Here is a 22,132-nt window from a genome sequence, read left to right as displayed (position 1 = left end):
ATGATTGTACAGCAGTTTCAAATTTCCCGTTTGTGACAAAAATGGTAGGACAAAACATTTGCACAGTTAACACACTGATATTGGGTTTCACTGGATGATTGTTAATGAATAATCTGTCAACTATTTCCCGGAAAGGTGATGTGTCTATAAGGTGGAAATGCTACGGAAACTATGTAAGTGAATGTTTAACTAGCAACAGGCGTTTACCTGGATCTACAAAACTTGGGGTCACTTCTAGAGACCTGACTGGAACTATGAGGGTCCTGTAATGTAATAAAATGGTTAACCGTCCTTTAAAATTTGATAAATACTTCCGTTATAGGACACGTATATTTCTTGTCAAGGTTCAGTACAATAAATATTATCTTGTGTCCTTTGACATGAAACATTTCGTGTGTGTGTTTTATAGATTGGTGGCTACTGGCGTGCTGGATGCACATTTCTGTGTTGAGTAAAACCCTGAAACAAAGACCTGACAATTGTCCACAAACAATCACACGAAGATTTCAGTCGCAAGTTATCACATTGGAAAGTTAACAGTCTTGTTTGGTCATTGAAGACATTCAACTCCTGGGTCCATTCTTGGGTTAATTTTATGCCAGTGAGTAAATGTTTTACTAAGATAATTCAGCTTAAAATGCTGATGATGGTAATGTCCAATATTCCGTACTTCCCCAGCATATCCAGCACCACAACACAGATCTATAACCAGGTCCCAGAATGCCAGACATGGCCTACTTCCTGTACAGGTGATATTCCTGCATACAGGTGGAAAAGACAACATTGTTATACCAGGGACCATATAATAGAGGCTATAAGGTCTTTGGTTATACTATTACATTTTTAAAATGTTTCATGCATATGTCACCCAAATTTATAAGTAAATGCAGATGTATTTTGCTCCAATATGCAGCTTATTTGATCTCTGACCCACATAATTCATCCAATCATTTGATATGCCATGTACCACATATGGTGCATCATCGTGTTACACATATTGTACACCTACACTTGCCTCGCCCACCCAGCTGCTGCTCAATAAACAACCACCTGGCATTTATGAATACACAGTATTTTTAGTGTGCCTTTTTTGGCTACTTTTGTCACAGCCAATGACATTGGCTCATCTCAGTAACTCAGTAACTGCTCATAAATAATTCAACAGATGATCCATTACCTGCATCACTATGTATATGTTTATAACAGTGAATAAAGGGGTTAGCATGGGTTGATATGAGGGTCTAGTTGACTCAACACCTTAGATTGTTGGCATCCCAGGAAAATGTAAAATATTGAATATAATCATCTTGTTCAAATAATGGATATTTTTAATTGTTTTATATTTTTGCTAATATGTTATACTACAGGTGCTAACATCAGGGGGATCGTGGGACTGGGGATACAATGATGAATCCCTGCATTTACCAGTATGGTGTTCCCCCGAAAAACTGGTGTTGTAAACAGGTACCCGGTAGGTTGAGTGAGTGAGTGTGTGAGTGAGTGAGGTTTTACACTTTTAGCAATATTCCAGCACTATCACATCGGGGGACACTGGAAATGCAGTAGGATGAGACACTGATATGAGTGTCAACCTGGAGTGTCACAGACAGCTATATTAGGGTTGTATAATCCCAAAAGAGATGAGTGAGTGAGTTAGTGAGTTGAATTTTACGCCGCATTCAGCAATATTCCAGCAATATGGCGGCAGTCTGTAAATAATCAACTCTGGACCAGACAATCCAGTGATCAACAGCATGAGCATCAATCTGACATCAAATGACATGTGTCAACCAGCCAGTGAGCCTGACCACCCGATCCCGTTAGTCGCCTCTTCAGGTTTAATGAAGATCAATATTCTAACCCATCCAAAAGAGATGCGAAAAGCAATTGCAGACTGATCCCCTGAAACAGGTGAGGGTAACTTCAGGCTCCTGAGGTGCGGAAATATAAATGGTCCTAATATCATAACAGGACAGTTGTTAGTTAACCCCAGGTAGCCCTTATCACGATATTGTATAACTGTATATAGAAACCTGACAGAGCAATATGGGTCGTAGTGCACAGAAGCAGTAAACATTGATAACGCACATCATATATACCATGGCTCCAGGGGTAGTCTACCAGCAGCAACTGAGTTGAACTAGTCTGCTTGTAACACTAATAAAAACAAACAGGCCATTTCCATGTGGACAACGACTTCAGATATTATACATGGGCTTGGGAAAGATTACTTATAAATCATTTCCATGTGGACACCGACTTCAGATATTATACATGTGCTTGGGAAAGATTACTTATAAATCATTTCCATGTGGACAACGACTTCAGATATTATACATGTGCTTGGGAAAGATTACTTATAAATCATTTCCATGTGGACACCGACTTCAGATATTATACATGTGCTTGGGAAAGATTACTTATAAATCATTTCCATGTGGACAACGACTTCAGATATTATACATGTGCTTGGGAAAGATTACTTATAAATCATTTCCATGTGGACAACGACTTCAGATATTATACATGTGCTTGGGAAAGATTACTTATAAATCATTTCCATGTGGACAACGACTTCAGATATTATACATGTGCTTGGGAAAGATTACTTATAAATCATTTCCATGTGGACACCGACTTCAGATATTATACATGTGCTTGGGAAAGATTACTTATAAATCATTTCCATGTGGACACCGACTTCAGATATTATACATGTGCTTGGGAAAGATTACTTATAAATCATTTCCATGTGGACACCGACTTCAGATATTATACATGTGCTTGGGAAAGATTACTTATAAATCATTTGCATACTTTCTTTTTAGATGATTAGATGGTTACCATGTTTACTCCGTAGCAAAGCTGCCTTTTTGTGTGGAAAACAGAAATATATTTTTAACCCTTTTTTTGCAGTAAACTGCAGTAAAGGGCCACGTCAGGATCTGATACCACAAGTCATGCAAGTCTTCATGGATAATAATAATCAGAAGATGAATATATTTCAGATGTTTGATTGTCATGAAGATACTTACCTAAAATTCCTGTCCCAAGTATAGTTGCAATTGTGACAAAGTCTGCAAAAAGTATAATTAGCATAAATTAATGGATATGATGCATGCATTTCAGAAAAAAATCGAAACATTTTACTCATGAAAATGAGATGCCATCAGTCACAAGCTTCACATTACGTTCAACATGCTCAGCATGTTGACACTAAAAGGAAATTGTACTCTATCAGATTTGTTGTTGAATTTCTCTCTGTAAAGTTCATGTTAATCTAACAGTTAAGATGTCCCTGAAAAAACTGGGAATGATAATTGATGATGTCACACCTCGCTTTAGAGCAGCAAAACACTATCAATGTCATTGTCGATATTCATAAACTGGGTAGCCCATATAGCTGATATGTTATCAAGAAACAGCATGCTGATGCTAAATATTTCTTAAATAAAACTTCTGTATTTTCATAAAGAGTATTAATATGTTTCAATTTTAACATGATTAAAATATAGATGTACGTTCAATGTTTCATATAAAACACACTAGAAACTTATTTTAAACAAATTTTATGAAGATGAAGAGAGGTGTGGGTGACAGGGTAAAACAGAGAATCCTGATCGGAGTGGAATCCACCCTAAAAATATCTCTGACAATGCCACTGTCCGACTTGTGCGACAGCTGACAACATCATCATGATCATCTCAGCTTGATTAAAGTTTTAACATTTCCATTTGCACGCCAAATATGCTGTCATAATTATTGAAAATATAAAATGTGTGTCTGAGTTAATCAACTTACAACATTGTAAATATACGAGCAGCTTTGAACCTCCTGATGATCCTCTCGCTTCCAATCTTCGCGGCATATCGTTTCAGTTATCTTATCTATGTCCGTGACACGGGCACCTGCCAAGTCAAACCATGGGCGCAGACATCTTGAAATTAGGTCCGGTTGTTTTCATACGCATTTTAATAAATACGACAGAATGGTATCATATACTATCAGCAATTCCGTTACAATAACTGGTATTGAAAGTTAATGAAGCATTGTACATGTGTCCAAAATATATCAATGTTTGGCGGTGATACGGTGTATCAAAACAAAGAACTACTTTTAGTTTCGCAATCGTTTCCTTGATGGTGTTACGAGGACTCGCCGGCGTATTTCGAGGTGATGATTTGAGTAGCAGGTGTTAGTGCCTTGATTAAATGGTCTTTGAGCAATGACAGTAAAATGTCTAGTGGTGGATGGAGTCGTTGTATGGCAAAGCCCATGCGGAAAATGAAAATTGATAGACTGTTAACTTATTCGTGTGTATTTTGATCGTATTAGTTATGCCATAGTTAACAACTGGATGTAACTAGTTAGGCCCACGGAAATATCACCACACTTGTGGAATATATTAGAGCTAATGTGACATCTCATGAGCGCTTGAATTAAATCATATTGATGTTGCAAAATCGGAACATAGTGAAAGTTGAATCTAAAATTTATGGTTGAAGTCCATCCAGGTGCAACTGTGCAATTTGTCCACCAACTATAAAAGTGAAACAATTTAAAGCAATTTCGAAATAGATAGTCATGCTTTGTTTTGTTGTTAGGGTAAGGTTATTGAGAGAGTCCCATTAGGATTGGCTTACCTACCCCCTCTTCCACAAAAGCTTTAAGTAAGTGTGCTGTATGTTAACAGCACATGTTTATTAAAATGTGGCCTTGATCAATATATCACCGATGATAATGTTACTCTCATAGGCTAACATGAGTGAAATTCACGTCCATTATCATATCACTGCCATATGCAACTTTAAAAATAACAATAGTGGTTTCACATGCTTAACAAAATTAGGACAAGAGTGCACTTAACCAGGAGCATCCCTCACGGATCGCTGCGGAGCAATTATCGCACAATCTAATTATATCATGATAATTGCTCTGTCTCCCTTTGCTGCCAGTCTATCACACATGTTTAGAGGCAAACAACCCTTTACAATCCTTAGGGTTATGTACCCTTTACAATCCTTAGGGTGAGGTACCCTTTACAATCCTTAGGGTTAGGGTTTGGCACCTTTTCTGATCCTTAGGGTTTAGGGTGAGGTACCCTTTCTGATCCTTAGGGTTAGGTACCCTTTACAATCCTTAGGGTTAGGGTTTGGCACCTTTTCTGATCCTTAGGGTTTAGGGTGAGGTACCCTTTCTGATCCTTAGGGTTAGGTACCCTTTACAATCCTTAGGGTTAGGGTTTGGCACCTTTTCTGATCCTTAGGGTTTAGGGTGAGGTACCCTTTCTGATCCTTAGGGTTTAGGGTTAGATACCCTTTCCAATCTTTAGGGTTAGGATAGGGACCCTTTCCGATCCTTAGGGAGCTGACACGTCTTCAGAGGCAAACAACCCATTCCGATCCCTAGGGTTAATGGTCAGACCTTACCTTAGGGCAGTGTAATCCAATTGAAACGCATTTCGCCCCATCCGGGACTCGTAAGTACAGTCCCAGAAACAATGGCGCGAAAATAAATGACTGGGAAGGGTGTGGTACAGGATTGCATGCGTGAGAAATGGAAACAAACCCTGTGCAATGGTTTGTTTTCATTTCTCGCACTTGCACCTCACTGCTGTGCTAATGACCCATTAAAGAAGGACTCATTAACTGTGATGGCGCTCCTGGTCTGGAGGTAGAGCATCTGCTAATTACGTCACTAATTAACGAAGTCAGTAATCCGATGAAGGGCCTTCCATCCCCATTAGCCCATATTAATCTGAAAAAGTGCACCTGGTAAGGCACTACTCCCAAAATATGAAACTTAACACCCACAATATTGGTAATAATTTTGAGGGATAGTTCTTTTAGTTTCTTTTTGTGCCTTTCTCATGGCAATGCAAGTTATTCTCTTTGATCCTGGCCTGGGTGATCTACGTGAAAAATCTGATCAAAAGGTGTGAAACACAACAATCACTAGCAGTGAGCCATGTGATGAATGCAAGCACATAGACATTGGTTTACAAGAAAACACATCAAAATTGTCAGGTTAATCCAAAAGCGAATATGCTACTGCTCACAAATCAGCAAGTGATTGTCACCCAGGCAAATGTTTCTGCCATACAGTATTGGGACCAACAGTTTTATCAGTTGCAACTTCACATTGGGAGGGTTATGGAGGCCATACATTATTTTTTCAATCAAATGATGCCATTGTGTCGAATGTGAAGAGACCTGCGGAAATACTTTAGTTATCCAATGTTCAAAACAACCACGAAATGATGGCTAACTAATATCTAGGTAGGTACAAAGCTTCTAGTTCGAGACAACATCGTGTCAATTTATTTATCTTTTCAGCAACCATGGCAACTATAACAGAAGTTTCTTCAAATAAAATGTTTGGAGGTTGGCAGAAGGTTTTCAGCCATGAAAGGTATTCTTTTGCAATGAAATGTTCTGTTTCACCAATCTATGTCAGAATTTTGATTTTGGATGTAATCGCAATGGCACTAAGGGGATCCTTGAATAACATGGGGTCTCCTAAGATGGTATTTGAATTTTCGGGCTCTGAGTTGTTTAGCTTTAATTGTTAGATAATATTACAATAACTTGTTGACTTCTACTTTGATAATGTTTAATATAATCGTTTACTTAGTGTGATTGTCACATGAAGATAGTCACCCCATTATTGTTTCTGATTACTTGTAGTGGAGAAGTGGTGTAGTCTGTTAGCCATGTGTGCAGTTGACAACCATCCTCGATAATCTCCAGGGTTTATGTTACGATAAAACTCCACTATACCCTGGATGCATCTACGGCTCGGCCTGATGATTTTATTACCTTCCTTGGCTGGCTTTTTATCCAATCAGGTGTCTACGCTGGGAAGTTGAGCGTACCAATCACAACTCACTTTCGCTTCTTAAATTATCTAACCTATTAAACTTGGCAACACAAATGATGCAGAGGTACTCTGAAATAGGTAGAAGGTGTTCTTTCATTTTTTTAACGTTTTGGACCTGTCAGTTTGTCTGTATGATTTCCTCCGAAATCTGAGTGGCACTGCGAACAAACCTTCGCGGCTGCGACCGCTATCTTTGTTGACACTGGCAAGTTCGGTTGTAGCAGCGGCTTAACTGATTGGCAACTGTGAGAATGCAGAGCCAGCAGCTAGCTATCATTGATAGATTGTGATGTCATTAGTATTTGGTATGTCGACAGTGCTGTCGTATTTGTGATTCGATAGGTGATAAGAACTGATTGGTAATTGACGAATGATATGCAAGGTGTGATTAGCGATGATTGGTGGTAGTAATAATGACAATATACCTGCAGCTAAACCCAACTGTCTGTCATTTATTCTGTGTTATGATTGTTTGTGAAGTTGAAGGATGAATGTTTGTTTCAGCTCTGAGGTTAAATGTACAATGAAGTTTGGCATCTATTTGCCTCCCCAGGCAGAGGGAGGGAAGGTACCTGTATTGTACTACTTGTCAGGTAAGTGTATGCAGCAGTTACCTCCCTTCGATGTGCCCTGATGTGTCCTCAAGGTGTCTGTAAAAGTGTGGGAGTTAGGATCAACACAGCAGTACAATCACCTTGTAGAGCAGGCCTGATCTGCTTGGTTGTCCGACTGTCCAGATGAATGTACTGTTCCCAGCTGATGCAGCAGTACAATCACCTGAGCTGCTTGGTTGTCTGACTGTCCAGATGAATGTATTGTTCCCAGCTGATGCAGCAGTACAATCACCTGAGCTGCTTGGTTGTCCGACTGTCCAGATGAATGTACTGTTCCCAGCTGATGCAGCAGTGGACATGCAGTTTGCTATGTAATGGGTAACATCTACCATATTTTCCCAAGGATAGAGCACAGTGCTTCTGGAGGAGTCAGTAATTTGGAAACAAATTTGTCTGAGTATTATACTCAAATGAACTTCAGTGTATGCCTTCAGCAAATTCAGGCATGATGAACATGAGATTCTTGAGAGGCATTTAGAAGTTGGTGAATATATTAGACAAGTATATGGATAAACGTCTTATTTATTCTTATCAATCACCTGAAGAAGGGCCAAAAAGTGGCCCAGAACGTTGTGTTATACAATAAATAAGAAGTTGCCATCCATATACTACTTGTTTTCAGTTGTGAAAATACTCACAGAGAGAATTCACAAAGAATAACATGATAATGTTTTTAACCAGTTCCTACACTTTATCACTACTGTGGATCCAGGCTTACGTCTGTTGTGTCATGTTTGTCACCATGTTTCAGGCTTGACATGCACAGAGCAGAACTTTGTCACCAAAGCTGGTGCCCAGAAAGTAGCCTCTGAGCTCGGCATCATCCTTGTCGCCCCCGACACTAGTCCAAGTAGGTGCTGGATGTTATACAATTGGTGATTTCTCATGAGAACAGTTCCTGTTTTTGTATGGACTAGGAAAGAAACATTTTGGTTCATTCTATAAAAGCAAGTATTGTCTCTACATAGGGAGCCTGTAATTGGTTTATAATGTACATAAAGAGACGAAAGCAGGTTCTACATGTCTAGTTGTGTTAGCTACAGTCTGTTTGACTCAAAAGCGGACCGATGAATTGCCATATAACTCAAAAACTAATAAACATATGATACTCAATAAAATGCTGATAATAATCAAAACATCAGACCAATGATGTTTTGGCAGAATTTAAGCCCTAAAAATAGAAAAGTTGTTTAACAAACTATCATTAAAATATTGACACAGTTAACTATTTGTTACGAGGGAGGAGTGCAGAGAAAGGGACAGACATCTGAGTGGCTTAGGCTTGAGAAATACTATTTGTGGGTATTTCCCATTCTATTTTTTAGTAACTCAGTACATGTATTATAAATGATCCGACCTGACATGAAATCAATGTGCAGTTCTGTGGAATGACACTTGCCTACATCTAGGCAGTGTGTGTGGTTGGAAACGTTGTGTTATACAGTAATTGACATGGTGATGATGACAGTTCACTAAACTCTGTGGAAGGCATTTGAAGTATAACGCCAGGACCGGTCCACATGCAGTTTTGCTATATATACAAAATATGCAGAACACTTAACCACTCTGCATGGATTGTGTATACCCGGACCTAATCAAGCCTTGAATTTAAATATCACAGTTGTAAATAAACATTAACACAATGGCCATGACTACAGAAGTACAAGTTGCAGGAGAATGTTTGGCAAATTCATAAATAAGAGAGGGTCTAATAATGAGGGCATGATTATTTCAGGAGGATGTAACATTGAGGGGGAAGACGAGAGCTATGACTTCGGTTCGGGGGAGCTGGCTTCTACGTTGATGCCACCCAGGACAAGTGGAAGACCAACTACAGGATGTACTCGTACGTCACTAAGGAGGTCAGTAGGTCACTGATGGTTGTAGATAATCCTGGCATTTTCATTTAGGAATGATATGACCTTCATTGTTTGACAGGCATGGTTCTTATTGCATGTACTACTCTGTATAAGTCTTCCTGCCTTTGTTGAATGTTACATGTTTCTGTTGTCTTCCTGCAGCTTCCAGCCCTCATCAACTCCAACTTCCCCGTCTTGTCCGATAAGGCAGGAATCACCGGGCACAGGTAAACTTGTTACCATGGTTACTGCTTTGTAAAAAACTTGCATTTTCCATGCCATTACAAGAATTACAGAAAACAGAGAAATTTTTAAACTTATCCTAACTCACGGTATGCACCGCTCTTCTTCTATGACCATGTGTGGAAACGTGCTGTAGGCTAAGTTGAATCAAAACTTCCTGGCCTCTGACCCCCAAACCTCTGCCCCCACTCCGATAGCAGTACCTGTCAATCATCTCAATAAGCGTGCAGATCGCTAAGATGATCACGTGACATTCTGTGCCTGTCATTCTCTTTCTTGTCGCTACGTCGTGTGGATGTGTGCTGATTCTTAGTGAGATTTTGACTTGAGATTTTTCCAATAAACGCAAACATTGCGACAGGTGTAATAGTACCTTTTCTGCCGCAGACCCACATGCGTTGTGTGTGGATTGTTTGGGACGTTGCGACTGGTCGCACCGTTGTACTTACGGTGATAAACTTGATGATGATGCCAAGGCGATACTGTTCGAAACATACATCGACGACTGTATCCAGGCTCAGACCGACCGTGCACTCCTCCTACGTCACATGGTGTTCACGATGATTGTATCCAGGCTCAGTCCGACCGTGCACTCCTCCTACGTCACATGGTGTTCACGATGCAGCTACTTCGCCAGTTAGGCTGGCTTGTCAACATGGAGAAGTCAGAACTAGTCACTTCACGCTGCCTGCAGTTTATCGGAGCGATGTTCAACACAGAGCTCAACAGACTGTTTGTGCCGAGGGACCGTTTCTACAAGATCCGACGGTTAATTCCCCTTGCGTTGTCTCAACCCAGGAGTCTTCGTCAATGGCATAAGCTCCTGGGTCTCTTGACGTCGGCCCAGGCGTTGACCCTCGTTCGACCTTTGCAGTTGTTTCTGGCTCCACACAACAGGGTGGGCAACCCGCTTTCACTGATCACGTTACCTCCGCTCTCCATCCCCATCTCCTATGGCGGATGGAAGAGTCTGCGCCGGAGTCTGCTTAAGGCCATTCGTCCCGACTCACCACCTGTACGTGGACGCATCTCTACACGGGTGGGGAGCTCACCTTCTCGATGAGCAAGTGGCAGGACAGTGGTCTTTGCAGATCGCGCTTACCACATCAACATTCTGGAGCTCTGGGTTGTGATTCTTTCCATCACTCACTGGCAAGAGATTCTACGATCGACCTCTCTCATGGTTTGGTCGGACAATGCAGCGGTAGTGTGCCACATCAACCAGATGGGGTCTCCTCAACTCCTGCAGTGGACACAACAGTTCTTCCAGCTGGTGGACAATCTCAACATCTCCGTTCGAGCCAACCATATTCCAGGAGTGAAGAACTTGATTGCGGATTCTCTGTCCCATCCGCTTCATCCCTCCCCGACAGAGTGGAAACTACATTCACAGGTGTCTCCGAGTCCGGACCCTCTTGCCTGGGGTCTCGACGCTCTAGCCATTCCTTGGGACGACCTAAATGCGTACGCGTTTCCAGGGCCGGTGGGGTAGCCTAATAGTTAAAGCGTTCGCTCGTCACGCCGAAGGCCCGGGTTCGAATCCCCACATGGGTACAATGTGTGGAGCCCATTTCTGGTGTCCCCCGCCGTGATGTTGCTGGAATATTGCTAAAAGTGGCGTAAAACCAAACTCAGTCAGTCAGTCGTACGCGTTTCCACCACGCATACTACTGAAATTGCGCAAGATTCTGCTGATGACACTGCTTTTGGTCGCGCCCTATTGGCCGGCCAGAAGGTGGTTCGTAGATCTACAAGAATCCAGATCCTGTACCACTTCTCAATTACGTTGATCTTCTGGTTCAGCCGCACTCAGATCAGCTGGTCTCTGCTCACACTCCATCTTCACGTTTGGCGCATCTCCATAAGTCGCTAACTGCAAAGGGATATTCTAAGCATGTCGCTACTGCCATCACTACAGCGCATCGCACCTCCACTAGGTCACTCTACTAGACTTTGAGCAGGTCACTTTTAAGACCTTCTTTCTCTTGGCTTTGGCCACTGCTGCCCGCATTTCCGAGTTACACGCCCTCAACGTCTCCCGGGTGTGTTTTGAGAGGTCAAGACATGCAAAAGTCTTTCTTTGTTTGAGGTTGGACTTCGTCGCCAAGAACCGTCTACCAGGACAGCCGGACCGCACGTTCACGATTCCACCGCTGTCCACTATCTTGGGTCCTGATGACACGGAAGATCTTTTCCTGTGCCGAGTTCGAGCATTGTGGATCTACTTGGCTGCTTCTAAGGACCGACGCAGGTTGCGCAAGAGTCTCTTCATCCCATTGTCTGCTGCCTCCAACTCGGAAGTCTCTCACACCACTTTGGCGTTTTGGACGAGATCCACTATCCTGCGTGCCTATGCCTATGCCGACCTTCCTCCACCTTCGACAGCGAATCCTCATGAAACTCGGGCCCTAGCTTCCACCATGGCGCTTCATAGGAACTGTTCCCTTCAGGCATTCATGGAGGGATGTTTTTGGAAGTCGGATACCGTTTTTGCCTCACACTATCTTCGGGATCTCTCAGTCATGGACTTGGAGGGTCTGCACCAGTTCGGTCCTCTGGTCCTAGCTCAGCAGCTGTCATCGACCCATGCGCGCAGATGAGAAGCAATCCTTCTGAATGTCGGCTTTGCTTTCTGTACTTAATAAAAGATATCGATGTCATCTTTTTTATCTTGGGCTTAGACAACCTCACCTAGGGAACCAGGGCGTGTCTGCACTGTCATAGATATGACTCAATAGACTTAGAGGCCAGTCTTGTGCTACATGCAGAGGTTGTCGACACTTCGCTTACTGACCTCTACTCTCTGAGCAATTACGTCAGTGAAGTGTTGATTCCCGATTACCTGTGTGGTTTTCGAAGCGTTTCGCTCCTAGTCCTTTCTTCTCTTGGTAAGTAGGGGGATTGGTACTGAACTTTAAACCAGTTGAGCAACCGGGGTATTCCCTCTTTCACCGCCTTCCAGCGTGTGTCTGTGGGGGGTACTGTCATGCGACCACATGGTTGTAGTGTTGATACAGGGTAATCTGCGGCCCACCAGTCAACCGTGGGATAATGCATACCATGAGATAGGATAAGTTTAAAAATTTGGAAATTTTAACCATAAATTGTACATATATATACTTATCCTATCCCACGCGATGGATGCCCACCTGATCTGCCCCACATCTCAGATTACTGGACGCTCCAAGACGAGAATGAAAGGTACAGAACGTCACATGATCATCTGAGCGATCTGCACGCTTATTTAGATGATTGACAAGTACTGCTATCGGAGTGGGGGCAGAGGTGAGGTGGTCAGTGGTCAGAGGCCAGGAAGTTTTGATTCAACTTAGCCTACAGCACGTTTCCACACATGGTCGTAGAAGAAGAAGAGCGGTGCATACCGTGAGATAGGATAAGTATATAAATATACAATTTATGGTTAACATTTCCAATATTATTTTGCCTCAAACATAAATGTCGTTTTCTGATTGGCTGAGCGCTCATCTATTATTTTCAATGTACCCCGCTTATAAGCAAGTAACATTTTCTATGTACCCCGCTGGGAATGCCGAACTCATTTGGTACTTCGTAGTAGTAATTCTTTATCTCGAATAACATTGAATCACATATGATGTACAGAAATTACCAATGTTTTGCGAATGCAAATCGATGGAAGGGAGATAACTCTAAATATGTTTTTCTTGTCGTCTGCAAAATTTAGCAATGGCTACAAAAAGATTTGTACCCGTGATTCAAACAATTCAAAATTAACATTGAGGTGTTCGGTAAGATAAATACGTTGTTCACTGGTCCCTCGGAGCCCATGGGTTGATGTACCCTCGATGTTTGTTTATGTTCCCCTCGCCCTTCAGGGTTAGGGTTAGGGTACATCAACCCATGTCCCCCTCATGATCGAAGTAACGGGGGTATATAGCATTCATTCCGTCCGTCCGTCCATCCCGAAACTTTGTCTGGAGCATAACTCTTAAAGTTTACATGCTAGGTTCACCAAACTTCACACACATGTTAATCATTACCCATTGATGTGCCTTTTGCTGTTTTAATTTTTTTTCAGAATTTTGTTTTATTGCTGTTTCCATGGAAACACGACTTAGTGCCAAATGTGTTTGATGGTTTTGTCCGGAGCATATCTCTTAAAGTTTACATGCTAGGTTCACCAAACTTCACACACATGTTAATCATTACCCATTGATGTGCCTTTTGCTACTTTAAAGTATTTTCAGAATTTTGTTTTTTTTGTTGTTTCCATGGAAACATGACTTGGTGCCAAATGTGTTTGATGGTTTTGTCCGGAGCATATCTCTTAAAGTTTACATGCTAGGTTCACCAAACTTCACACACATGCTAATCATTACCCATTGATGTGCCTTTTGCTATTTTAATTTTTTTTCAGAATTTGTTTTGTTGTCGTTTCCATGGAAACACGACTCAGTGCAAAATGTGTTTGATGGTTACCTGGCCACAGCACATCATTGATACCATACATGCTAGGTTCACCAAACTTAATACACAAGTTAATCATAACCCACAGATATGCCATGTGCTAAAAAATAACAATCTTCATCTACGTCCACTTCATTGTGTGCAACAAGTTCAATTGTATGTCAGGTTTCCACGGAAAACACAAAAAAATAATGTTTCCATAAATTATTACTGTAATCAGTACATGGCAAAACTATTATCTAACATGTATATAAAGTTTAGTAGAGTCAAGGAGAAAGTCTTGTGAGCTGCTGATCCTTGTCACATTATATATATCAATATCAGTCATTTCCATGTCCCAAAGTGGGAAGCGGGGGTATGTGGGCTGTGCTCACTTCTACACTTGTTATGTTTGATTTACTTGAATCTGTAATTGGTTACAATGTTGCTACCATACTTGTCTAACTCACTCACATTCCGTCATGCCTTATGTTCCACACTGCTTCAGTATGGGAGGCCATGGAGCCCTGATCTGTTCCTTAAAGAACCCTGGCCTGTACAAGTCCGTGTCAGCCTTCGCTCCCATTACCAACCCCATCAGCTGTCCATGGGGCCAGAAGGCCTTCTCTGGTTACCTAGGTGACAACAAGGAGGCGTGGCAGGTAGGTCACATGACATTTCCTTTAGTCAGGAAGTTCTGTCTGAGTGTCTCAAATCAGCAAATCATTGTTGTCATTGGTATCCATGGTAACAATTTTCTGTCCTGCTAGTTTTTAACTTGTGTAGTTGATGATGTTGTCTACAATCCTTTGTTCTTCCATGTAGGACTACGATGCGTGCTGTCTTGTCAAGAAGTATAACGGTCCACCTCTGGAGATACTCGTGGACCAGGTGAGCTCCACATGATCAGAGCAGTATTGAGACATCATAAAGGGGCATGTAAGGGTCTGCCCTGTGGACCAGGTGAGCTCCACATGATCAGAGCAGTATTGAGACATCATAAAGGGGCATGTAAGGGTCTGCTCTGTGGACCAGGTGAGCTCCACATGATCAGTGCAGTATTGAGACATCATAAAGGGGCATGTAAGGGTCTGCACTGTGGACCAGGTGAGCTCCACATGATCAGAGCAGTATTGAGACATCATAAAGGGGCATGTAAGGGTCTGCACTGTGGACCAGGTGAGCTCCACATGATCAGAGCAGTATTGAGACATCATAAAGGGGCATGTAAGGGTCTGCTCTGTGGACCAGGTGAGCTCCACATGATCAGTGCAGTATTGAGACATCATAAAGGGGCATGTAAGGGTCTGCACTGTGGACCAGGTGAGCTCCAGGTGATCAGAGCAGTATTGAGACATCATAAAGGGGCATGTAAGGGTCTGCTCTGTGGACCAGGTGAGCTCCAGGTGATCAGAGCAGTATTGAGACATCATAAAGGGGCATGTAAGGGTCTGCACTCTGCTGTGATGCAACCCTTGGGCTCACCACAAAAATCTATGATTGTGGGTTTGATTGCTGGTTCGCCCGACTGTGGTTCAGGTGTGTCAGCACCATACCAGTGCTTGTGTCATAAAAGTCTTAGGCACATGTTTCAGTTCAGGCTTTCTCCACACATCAAGCCGAAACTCTGTGATATTACTGGAGCACAGTCTCACTCACTCACCCACTGTCCCTCACTCACTCACATCTTAGCTTGAATTTTTGATACATTTTTCATTTCATCAGATTTGTAAATGATGATCCACAAAATGTTTAAGTATTTGAAATAATAATACATAATTTGCTATGAATTGTGTTGCTATGGTTACAGGGTAAAAGTGACAACTTCCTGACCCAAAATCAGCTCCTCCCTGACAACCTGACCCAGGCGTGTGCGGAGAGCAAGATGCCCATCGTCATGAGGATGCAGGAGGTATGTTGAAAGACAAATATTGCACTTTTGATATAATAGAATCAGTGGTATCTCGTCAGATGATAAACCATTCTGTGTTAATGTAGAGCTAGCTTATCTGTATTTTCAGCCGCCTTGATTTCAATTTGGAATCGGGGCAGTGGGGTAGCCTAGTGGTTAAAACATTCGCTCATCACGCCAAAGCCCCGGGATCAATTCCCCACATGAGTTCATTGTGTGAAGCCCATTTCTGGGATCCACTGTCATGATATTGCTGGAATATTGTTAAAAGCTGCATAATACTAAACTCACTCAATTTGGAATGGAACATGCAGCTGTACTTTAAGTATTATAGTAATCCCATATTCTAAATTTTGTAACTTATAATTCCATGTCTGATTATTTGAAAATGTCTACTGGTCTATAGACCATCTCGGTGGGTTAGTTGTCTCAGTGGTCTTGATGGCGTAGTTCATCTACTGTATACTCTGTAGGTGAAAGTTCAGTGGGTCAGTCCCTGGCCACGTGATACCAAAAGACTGTACTACTTGTTGCACACCCTGAGTGGATTAAACAACGACTAGGAATTGGAATACTGGAATTGGAATTGTCCGAACTGGGCACCCTGTCCTACTGGGGTGTGGTATCTGTGGACTAACATCTGCCGATGCCATGAGCTCCATATTTTCACCATGATGGTAAATATCTCGGTTTTAATAATAAGCACAACATGGTTTTGTTTCAGGGCTATGACCACAGTTACTTCTTCATCGCCTCCTTCATCGACGACCACATCAGACATCATGCACGATTCCTCAAGGCCTAGGGGAGATAACTCTGTCCAGCATGAAACTGCAGCAGTCTCTAGCCAATGTCTGTGTTTTATTCTGTTACGTCTTTAAGTTCTGTTGATGTCTGGAGTGTCTGGCTACTGCCATGTTGGTTGTTTGAGGACTGGATTAAATGTCATATAATGTCCCATCGATCATTGGATGCTCGGAATATGTGATCAGGTGAAATATTTCAGATGCAACATGATGTTGGCTTCTAATCAAGGTAACCTTTGTTTCCCAGAGATGCCGTTCAGGTCGATTCTGACGACTCTACTGTCATATTGGGAATTTGTTGTACATGGAACAGGTTGATTTTTCAATAATCATCAAGTTTTGTTAAAGAGTGCTTTTAATTTTACAAGTACTGGTGCATTTATGTAACAGTTTTGGGCAGATTTTGGTCGATTTATGTGTTTCTGGATTACAGCATGTATATTGTATGTATTTACTGAGTTACTCAGTCTGGTGGCAGAAGTGGACAATGGCCAAGCTTTGTCCATTTCAAGTTGGTGCATGGATTCCTAGAAACATTGATTCCAAAAGATTGATTCTTTTGTTCTGCTAAATGCACATGTGTTGGCAAAGTCCCTTTACAAGAGCTTCTTGTTTCGGGCTTGAAGCTAAGATCAATTACATCTGATAAGTTCCTGTAATCAGCAGGTGGTGGGCTTGGCTAGCGGTTAAAGCGTTTGCTCGTCACGCCAAAGACCTGGGTTCGATTCCCCAGCCAACTCCCGCCACAGGCCGCAGTAATTCAGTGAGAGAGATATCTAATTCATATTGTGCTTCACAACTAGCTAATACATGTGCTGAACCCTTTGGTTCATAAAGCAATGTTTGCTCAGCAACTTGTGAGTAGCCCTAAGGACCATTAAGGAGTGTTTCATTGGAAAGGGGTACCCAACCAAAGTGATAGGAAAGGGATACTTGATTAGAAAGGGTATCGGAGTGCTATGGTTAGAGTTTGGGTAAAACCTGTAAGAGGCAGTGAGATCTGTGAAATGAGAATTAGCCAGTTAGTGGTATGTCTCGCTATGTAGTGTCCACCACTGAAGTATAGTTCATACAAATGGTTGACCTGCATGACTGTGGAGACAAACTTCACTAACACTGCTTCTGTGGCAACATGTCTAGAGAACTTTACTACAGTAAATCTGTTAATATCCTTTTTTTGCATTATTGTATTTTCTACAGACTTTTTCATCCAGAAAATCTGTAAACCCAGACATATAGAAACTAGCCTCTGACCACGCAAGGCGCTATTGGTAGCCTTTCACAGCTGTAATAGCCTGGCCCTTTATCCACATACTCAACTTCAGTCAGTAAACAGTGGACTCGACCATGATATTTTATACATGAGAATAAAACTTTTGTAATCTAACCTGTTGTTGTTACATTTACTACTGATCATAATAACACTCTTCGTGTATCTCACCCTATGTGGTCACAAGTATCAGTGTATGAAATAAGGCAAACACCCAGCCAGACATCAGGATTGGTAACTTCAAAATGTTACCAGCCCAAAATGGATTCAACCAAACCAGACACCAAGATATGATGAATTTGCTCAGATGTATGGAAAGTTTTTACTAGCACAATTGGCTGGCTAGCTTTAAATCTAGACCTCCATCGAAAATCTCGGCGGTCGGACGGGCCTTATTTCATACACTGCAAGTATCCTTTTCTTCTTCCTTCCTTTTCTCACCCTTACAAGGTAATTATTTAAATAACCTCTGCGGGGGGATATAGGGGTAGGTTCTGTTGACTGTAAGCACCTGTCCCTTACGTCTTCATCCTCCCAGTAGCACCTGTAGGTTAGTGAGCTTCCTCTGGACAGGAGAGCTGTGTGACAAAATGCAGCAAAGAGAACAGTGCGACAAAACGCACCCGAACACATATAGCTATGGACATGAAAACTTTGATTTTCACTTGCAAAATGGACGCTACATGTGATTTCGTGTATGTTTAAAGTTAAGTTGTGTGTTGTACCTCAATTTTGCAACATGTAATAATGTAATACATTTGGAACTCCCTCCCATGTGCCCTTAAAAGCTCTGCCACAATTGACATTTTTAAGTCCAGACTTAAAACCCACCTTTTCTCAGTATATTATGTATAACTTCATCTGTAAATACTCCAGTGTAAATATTCTGTAGCGCTTTGAGCATGCCTTAGGGTTAGTGAGTGAGTTGAGTTTTACGCCACACTCAGCAATATTCAAGCTATATGGCGGCAGTCTGTAAATAATCGAGTCTGGACCAGACAATCCAGTGATCAACAGCATGAGCATCGATCTGCGCAATTGGGAACCGATGACATGTGTCAACCAAGTCAGCGATCCTGACCACCCGATCCCGTTAGTCGCCTTTTACGACAAGCATAGTCGCCTTTTCTAGCAAGCATGGGTTGCTGAAGGGCTATTCTACCCCGGACCTTCACGGGTCTGCATGCCTTAGGGTGTGGAAGGGGCGCATTATAAATATGCATTGATTATAATACAGGAATTTAGAATAGAAATGTTGCATAAAAGCAACTTAGTTGTTCACTTATAAAAGTGGATCTAAAAACACAAAGGTGTGTAAAAGCATTAAGATAGTAAATTGTGTAATTTAATAGCTTTAATAAAAGTGGAATTTGTCTTAGTTAGAATTGAGTTTTGATATTTGCAGTTATCTTCACTCCATTTAATGGTAGCAGAGCGTGGTTGGGCCTGTAACCCAGCGTAGTTGTTGAATGCGAAGTAGTTTCAGTGTTAGCATCTGTAATAAGAATAGGATACAGGTAAGTTTGAATATTATTGTGAACTTTAGTTGAATTTAGTCTGTGAGCAAGTTGTTACTCAAGTTATGGCTGAATCAGTGTCAAACATGCCACAAAAAGGAAGTGATAAAATGGAACCTCCAAATGAAGGTCAAGTATTAGACCAACATATCCGTAACCTTAAACAGGAAAAAGCCAACACTAAATGTGCCTTCACCAAAGGAAAAAATAAATTGAACACTTTAGTTGAACAAGATATGTCAAACGAAGTGCAATTAGGGAAGGCATTGATCAAGTTAGTTCACTACAGGTGAAAGTCATGGATATTATGGTAAAGCTTACACAAGCTTACACAGGTGCTCATGATACTGGTAATGTGAATAAGGTGGATGTTGAAATATCACAACTTGAAGCTGAAACTTCTAAAGTGATAGACATTGCACAGAAGTATTTAGATAGTGGTTCAAGGACCTGTTCACTCTCTAGCCATAGATTGTCCAGGTTGTTTAAAAGTGATAACAAACCTAAACCCAGTAAAGATCAAACTGTAGTTGTAGAAAAAAGACATGACTTCAACAGAAATATGAAGGCAACAAGTGGTATGAGCAGAGATAACCGTGATGAACAGAAATATAATCATAAGGAAGGTTATTCTGTGAAACAGTCCCATGTATGTGGAAATATAGGAAGCATCACAGGTTTGCGCGACACTGAGGATCAGTATGAGTTTCCTTATCGCCATGAAGGTAGGTTTGAAAACAGAGGAAAGCAAAACACTGCTGTTGGTAATGACATGTGGAAACAACTAAAATTTCAATACCAGTGTTTTCTTGGGATGTCAAGACATATGAAAGTTGGAAGGCCGCTTTCATGACATGTATAGATCAGTCTCCTGCAACTTCAGTATATAAGCTTCTCCAGTTGCGACAGTATCTTATCAGGTGAAGCACTGAAGGTAGTAGAAAGTTTAGGCCATAGTGCTGTTGCATATGATGTTGCACTAGACAGGTTAAAGAGAAAATGTGGTAAACGGCGTCAGATAGCGATTCATATAGAAGAGTTGAGCAACTTCAAACCTATTCGTGAAGGTGTTGCCAGAGATGTTGAACGGTTTGCAGACATCGTAGATGTTGCTGATGTCAATCTGAAAGGAAATGATAGACTTGAAGAGTTAGGAAATGCTTTGTTCTACACTAGTCTACTTAAAAAGGTGATGGAATCAATGGTTGCACGTTATCAGAGATGGGTTTATGAAAATGACAGATAAGAGTTTGTGGAAGCTTTGAGAACGTGGGTTATCCAGGAAGCAGAATTCCTCACCATTGCTTCAGAATCAATCCATGGTGTTGTTGAAAAAGGTAAGTCAGAAACGAAAGTTTACCAATCAGATCAAAAGAAAAGGTTGTCATGTACCTTTGTTAGCTCAAAAATAGAATCAGGTAACACATTCCAGAGTAAAGACAGAAGCTGCAGTCTTTGTAAAGAACATCATAAAATATGGAGATGTAGTGTGTTTAGAGCCATGGAGATTTCTGATAGATGGGATGCTGCAAAGAAAGCAAATCTTTGCTTCCGCTGTCTTGGTAGAAACCATAGTAGTAAAACATGTAAACGGATATCACAATGTGGAATTGGTGGATGTAAGAACAACCACAATAGATTGCTTCACAGTGACAAAGGTGGCACATGTGATAGGAATGACAAAATGTCAAACAGGTCTAGGATAGAAAGTGAATGACCTAAGACTGGAAGTGATACTGAAGAAATTCGAAAGAATCAAAGTGAAAGGTCTCACGCCACTTTACCTAATGTAGTACAGAAGGCAGTAATGGCACTTCGAACTGTACCAGTGATACTTTCAAATGGCAACAAACATGTCACTGTTAATGCCTTGTTAGATGACGCTAGTACAAGGTCTTACATAAATGCAGATGTAGCAGCAGAATTGGGTCTGCAAGGACAGTTACAGAGAATATCTGTTAATGTATTGAACGGAAACTTTTGAAACTAGGCCTGTAGACGTTAGACTTCAAAGTATGGATGGTTCTGTAGATAGAAATCTTACAGCATTGACAACAACAAAGGTCACAGGGAACATGAAAGTCATTGACTGGGAAAAGTATAAGAACAAATGGCGTCATTTGCAGCACATTGAATTCCCAAACAAAGGGAAAAGTCCATCTGTTGATTTGTTGATAGGTATTGACCACTTAGATTTGTATTGCTCTTATGGAGAGGTTCAAGGAAACCCGGGAGAGCCAGTTGCAAGAAGGACTCCTTTAGGATGGACATGTATCGGTAATATTGAGACAGGGAAGAATCCTCATACTGGATTTGCAGATGCATACTTCACAAATGAGGTAGAAGTTGAACTGAATACCTTGATGCATAGGTTTTTTGGATGTAGAGAACTACAAGTCAGAGCTCATGTTAACACCTGACGACAGGAATGCTATAGCCAAAGTGCAAGAGACACTGTTGTATGAGCATGGACGTTATCAAGTTGGCATTCCATGGTAAGATAATGTTCAAAATTTGCCTCACAATTATGACATGGCTCTTCGAAGGTTGATAAACATAGAAAAGAAACTGTAAAGATCAAAATACAGCCATGGCATATGATGACAT

At 41.4% G+C, this 22,132-nt stretch overlaps 2 protein-coding genes across 2 annotated transcripts in view; one reads left to right on the top strand and one right to left on the bottom strand.

The window, feature by feature from the left end:
• LOC124288084 overlaps window positions 1-4,025 on the bottom strand; it is a 50,785-nt gene extending 46,760 nt beyond the window's left edge. The window contains exons 1-2 of the mRNA XM_046724649.1: window positions 3,802-4,025; window positions 3,036-3,077 (exon numbers count right to left, since the gene is read on the bottom strand). Coding sequence (XP_046580605.1) covers window positions 3,036-3,077; window positions 3,802-3,868 — 109 coding nt within the window. The 5' untranslated portion in view covers window positions 3,869-4,025. The remainder of the gene's footprint in view (window positions 1-3,035; window positions 3,078-3,801) is intronic.
• A 90-nt stretch (window positions 4,026-4,115) lies between these two features.
• Window positions 4,116-18,099, top strand: LOC124288085 (S-formylglutathione hydrolase-like). Its single transcript, XM_046724650.1, is given in 11 exon segments — window positions 4,116-4,173; window positions 6,336-6,411; window positions 7,384-7,472; window positions 8,245-8,343; window positions 9,229-9,275; window positions 9,278-9,355; window positions 9,515-9,579; window positions 14,529-14,682; window positions 14,846-14,911; window positions 15,831-15,932; window positions 16,657-18,099. Coding segments are annotated over 11 exon segments (891 nt in total). The 5' UTR covers window positions 4,116-4,139; the 3' UTR covers window positions 16,738-18,099.
• The last annotated feature ends 4,033 nt before the right edge of the window (window positions 18,100-22,132 follow it).

This window comes from Haliotis rubra, unplaced genomic scaffold (assembly GCF_003918875.1).
Source record: "Haliotis rubra isolate DU_JTF1 unplaced genomic scaffold, ASM391887v1 Scf411, whole genome shotgun sequence".
Lineage (NCBI taxonomy): Eukaryota > Metazoa > Mollusca > Gastropoda > Lepetellida > Haliotidae > Haliotis > Haliotis rubra.
Note: the sequence above shows the minus strand (reverse complement) of the source record. Positions and strands in the feature narration are given on the sequence as shown.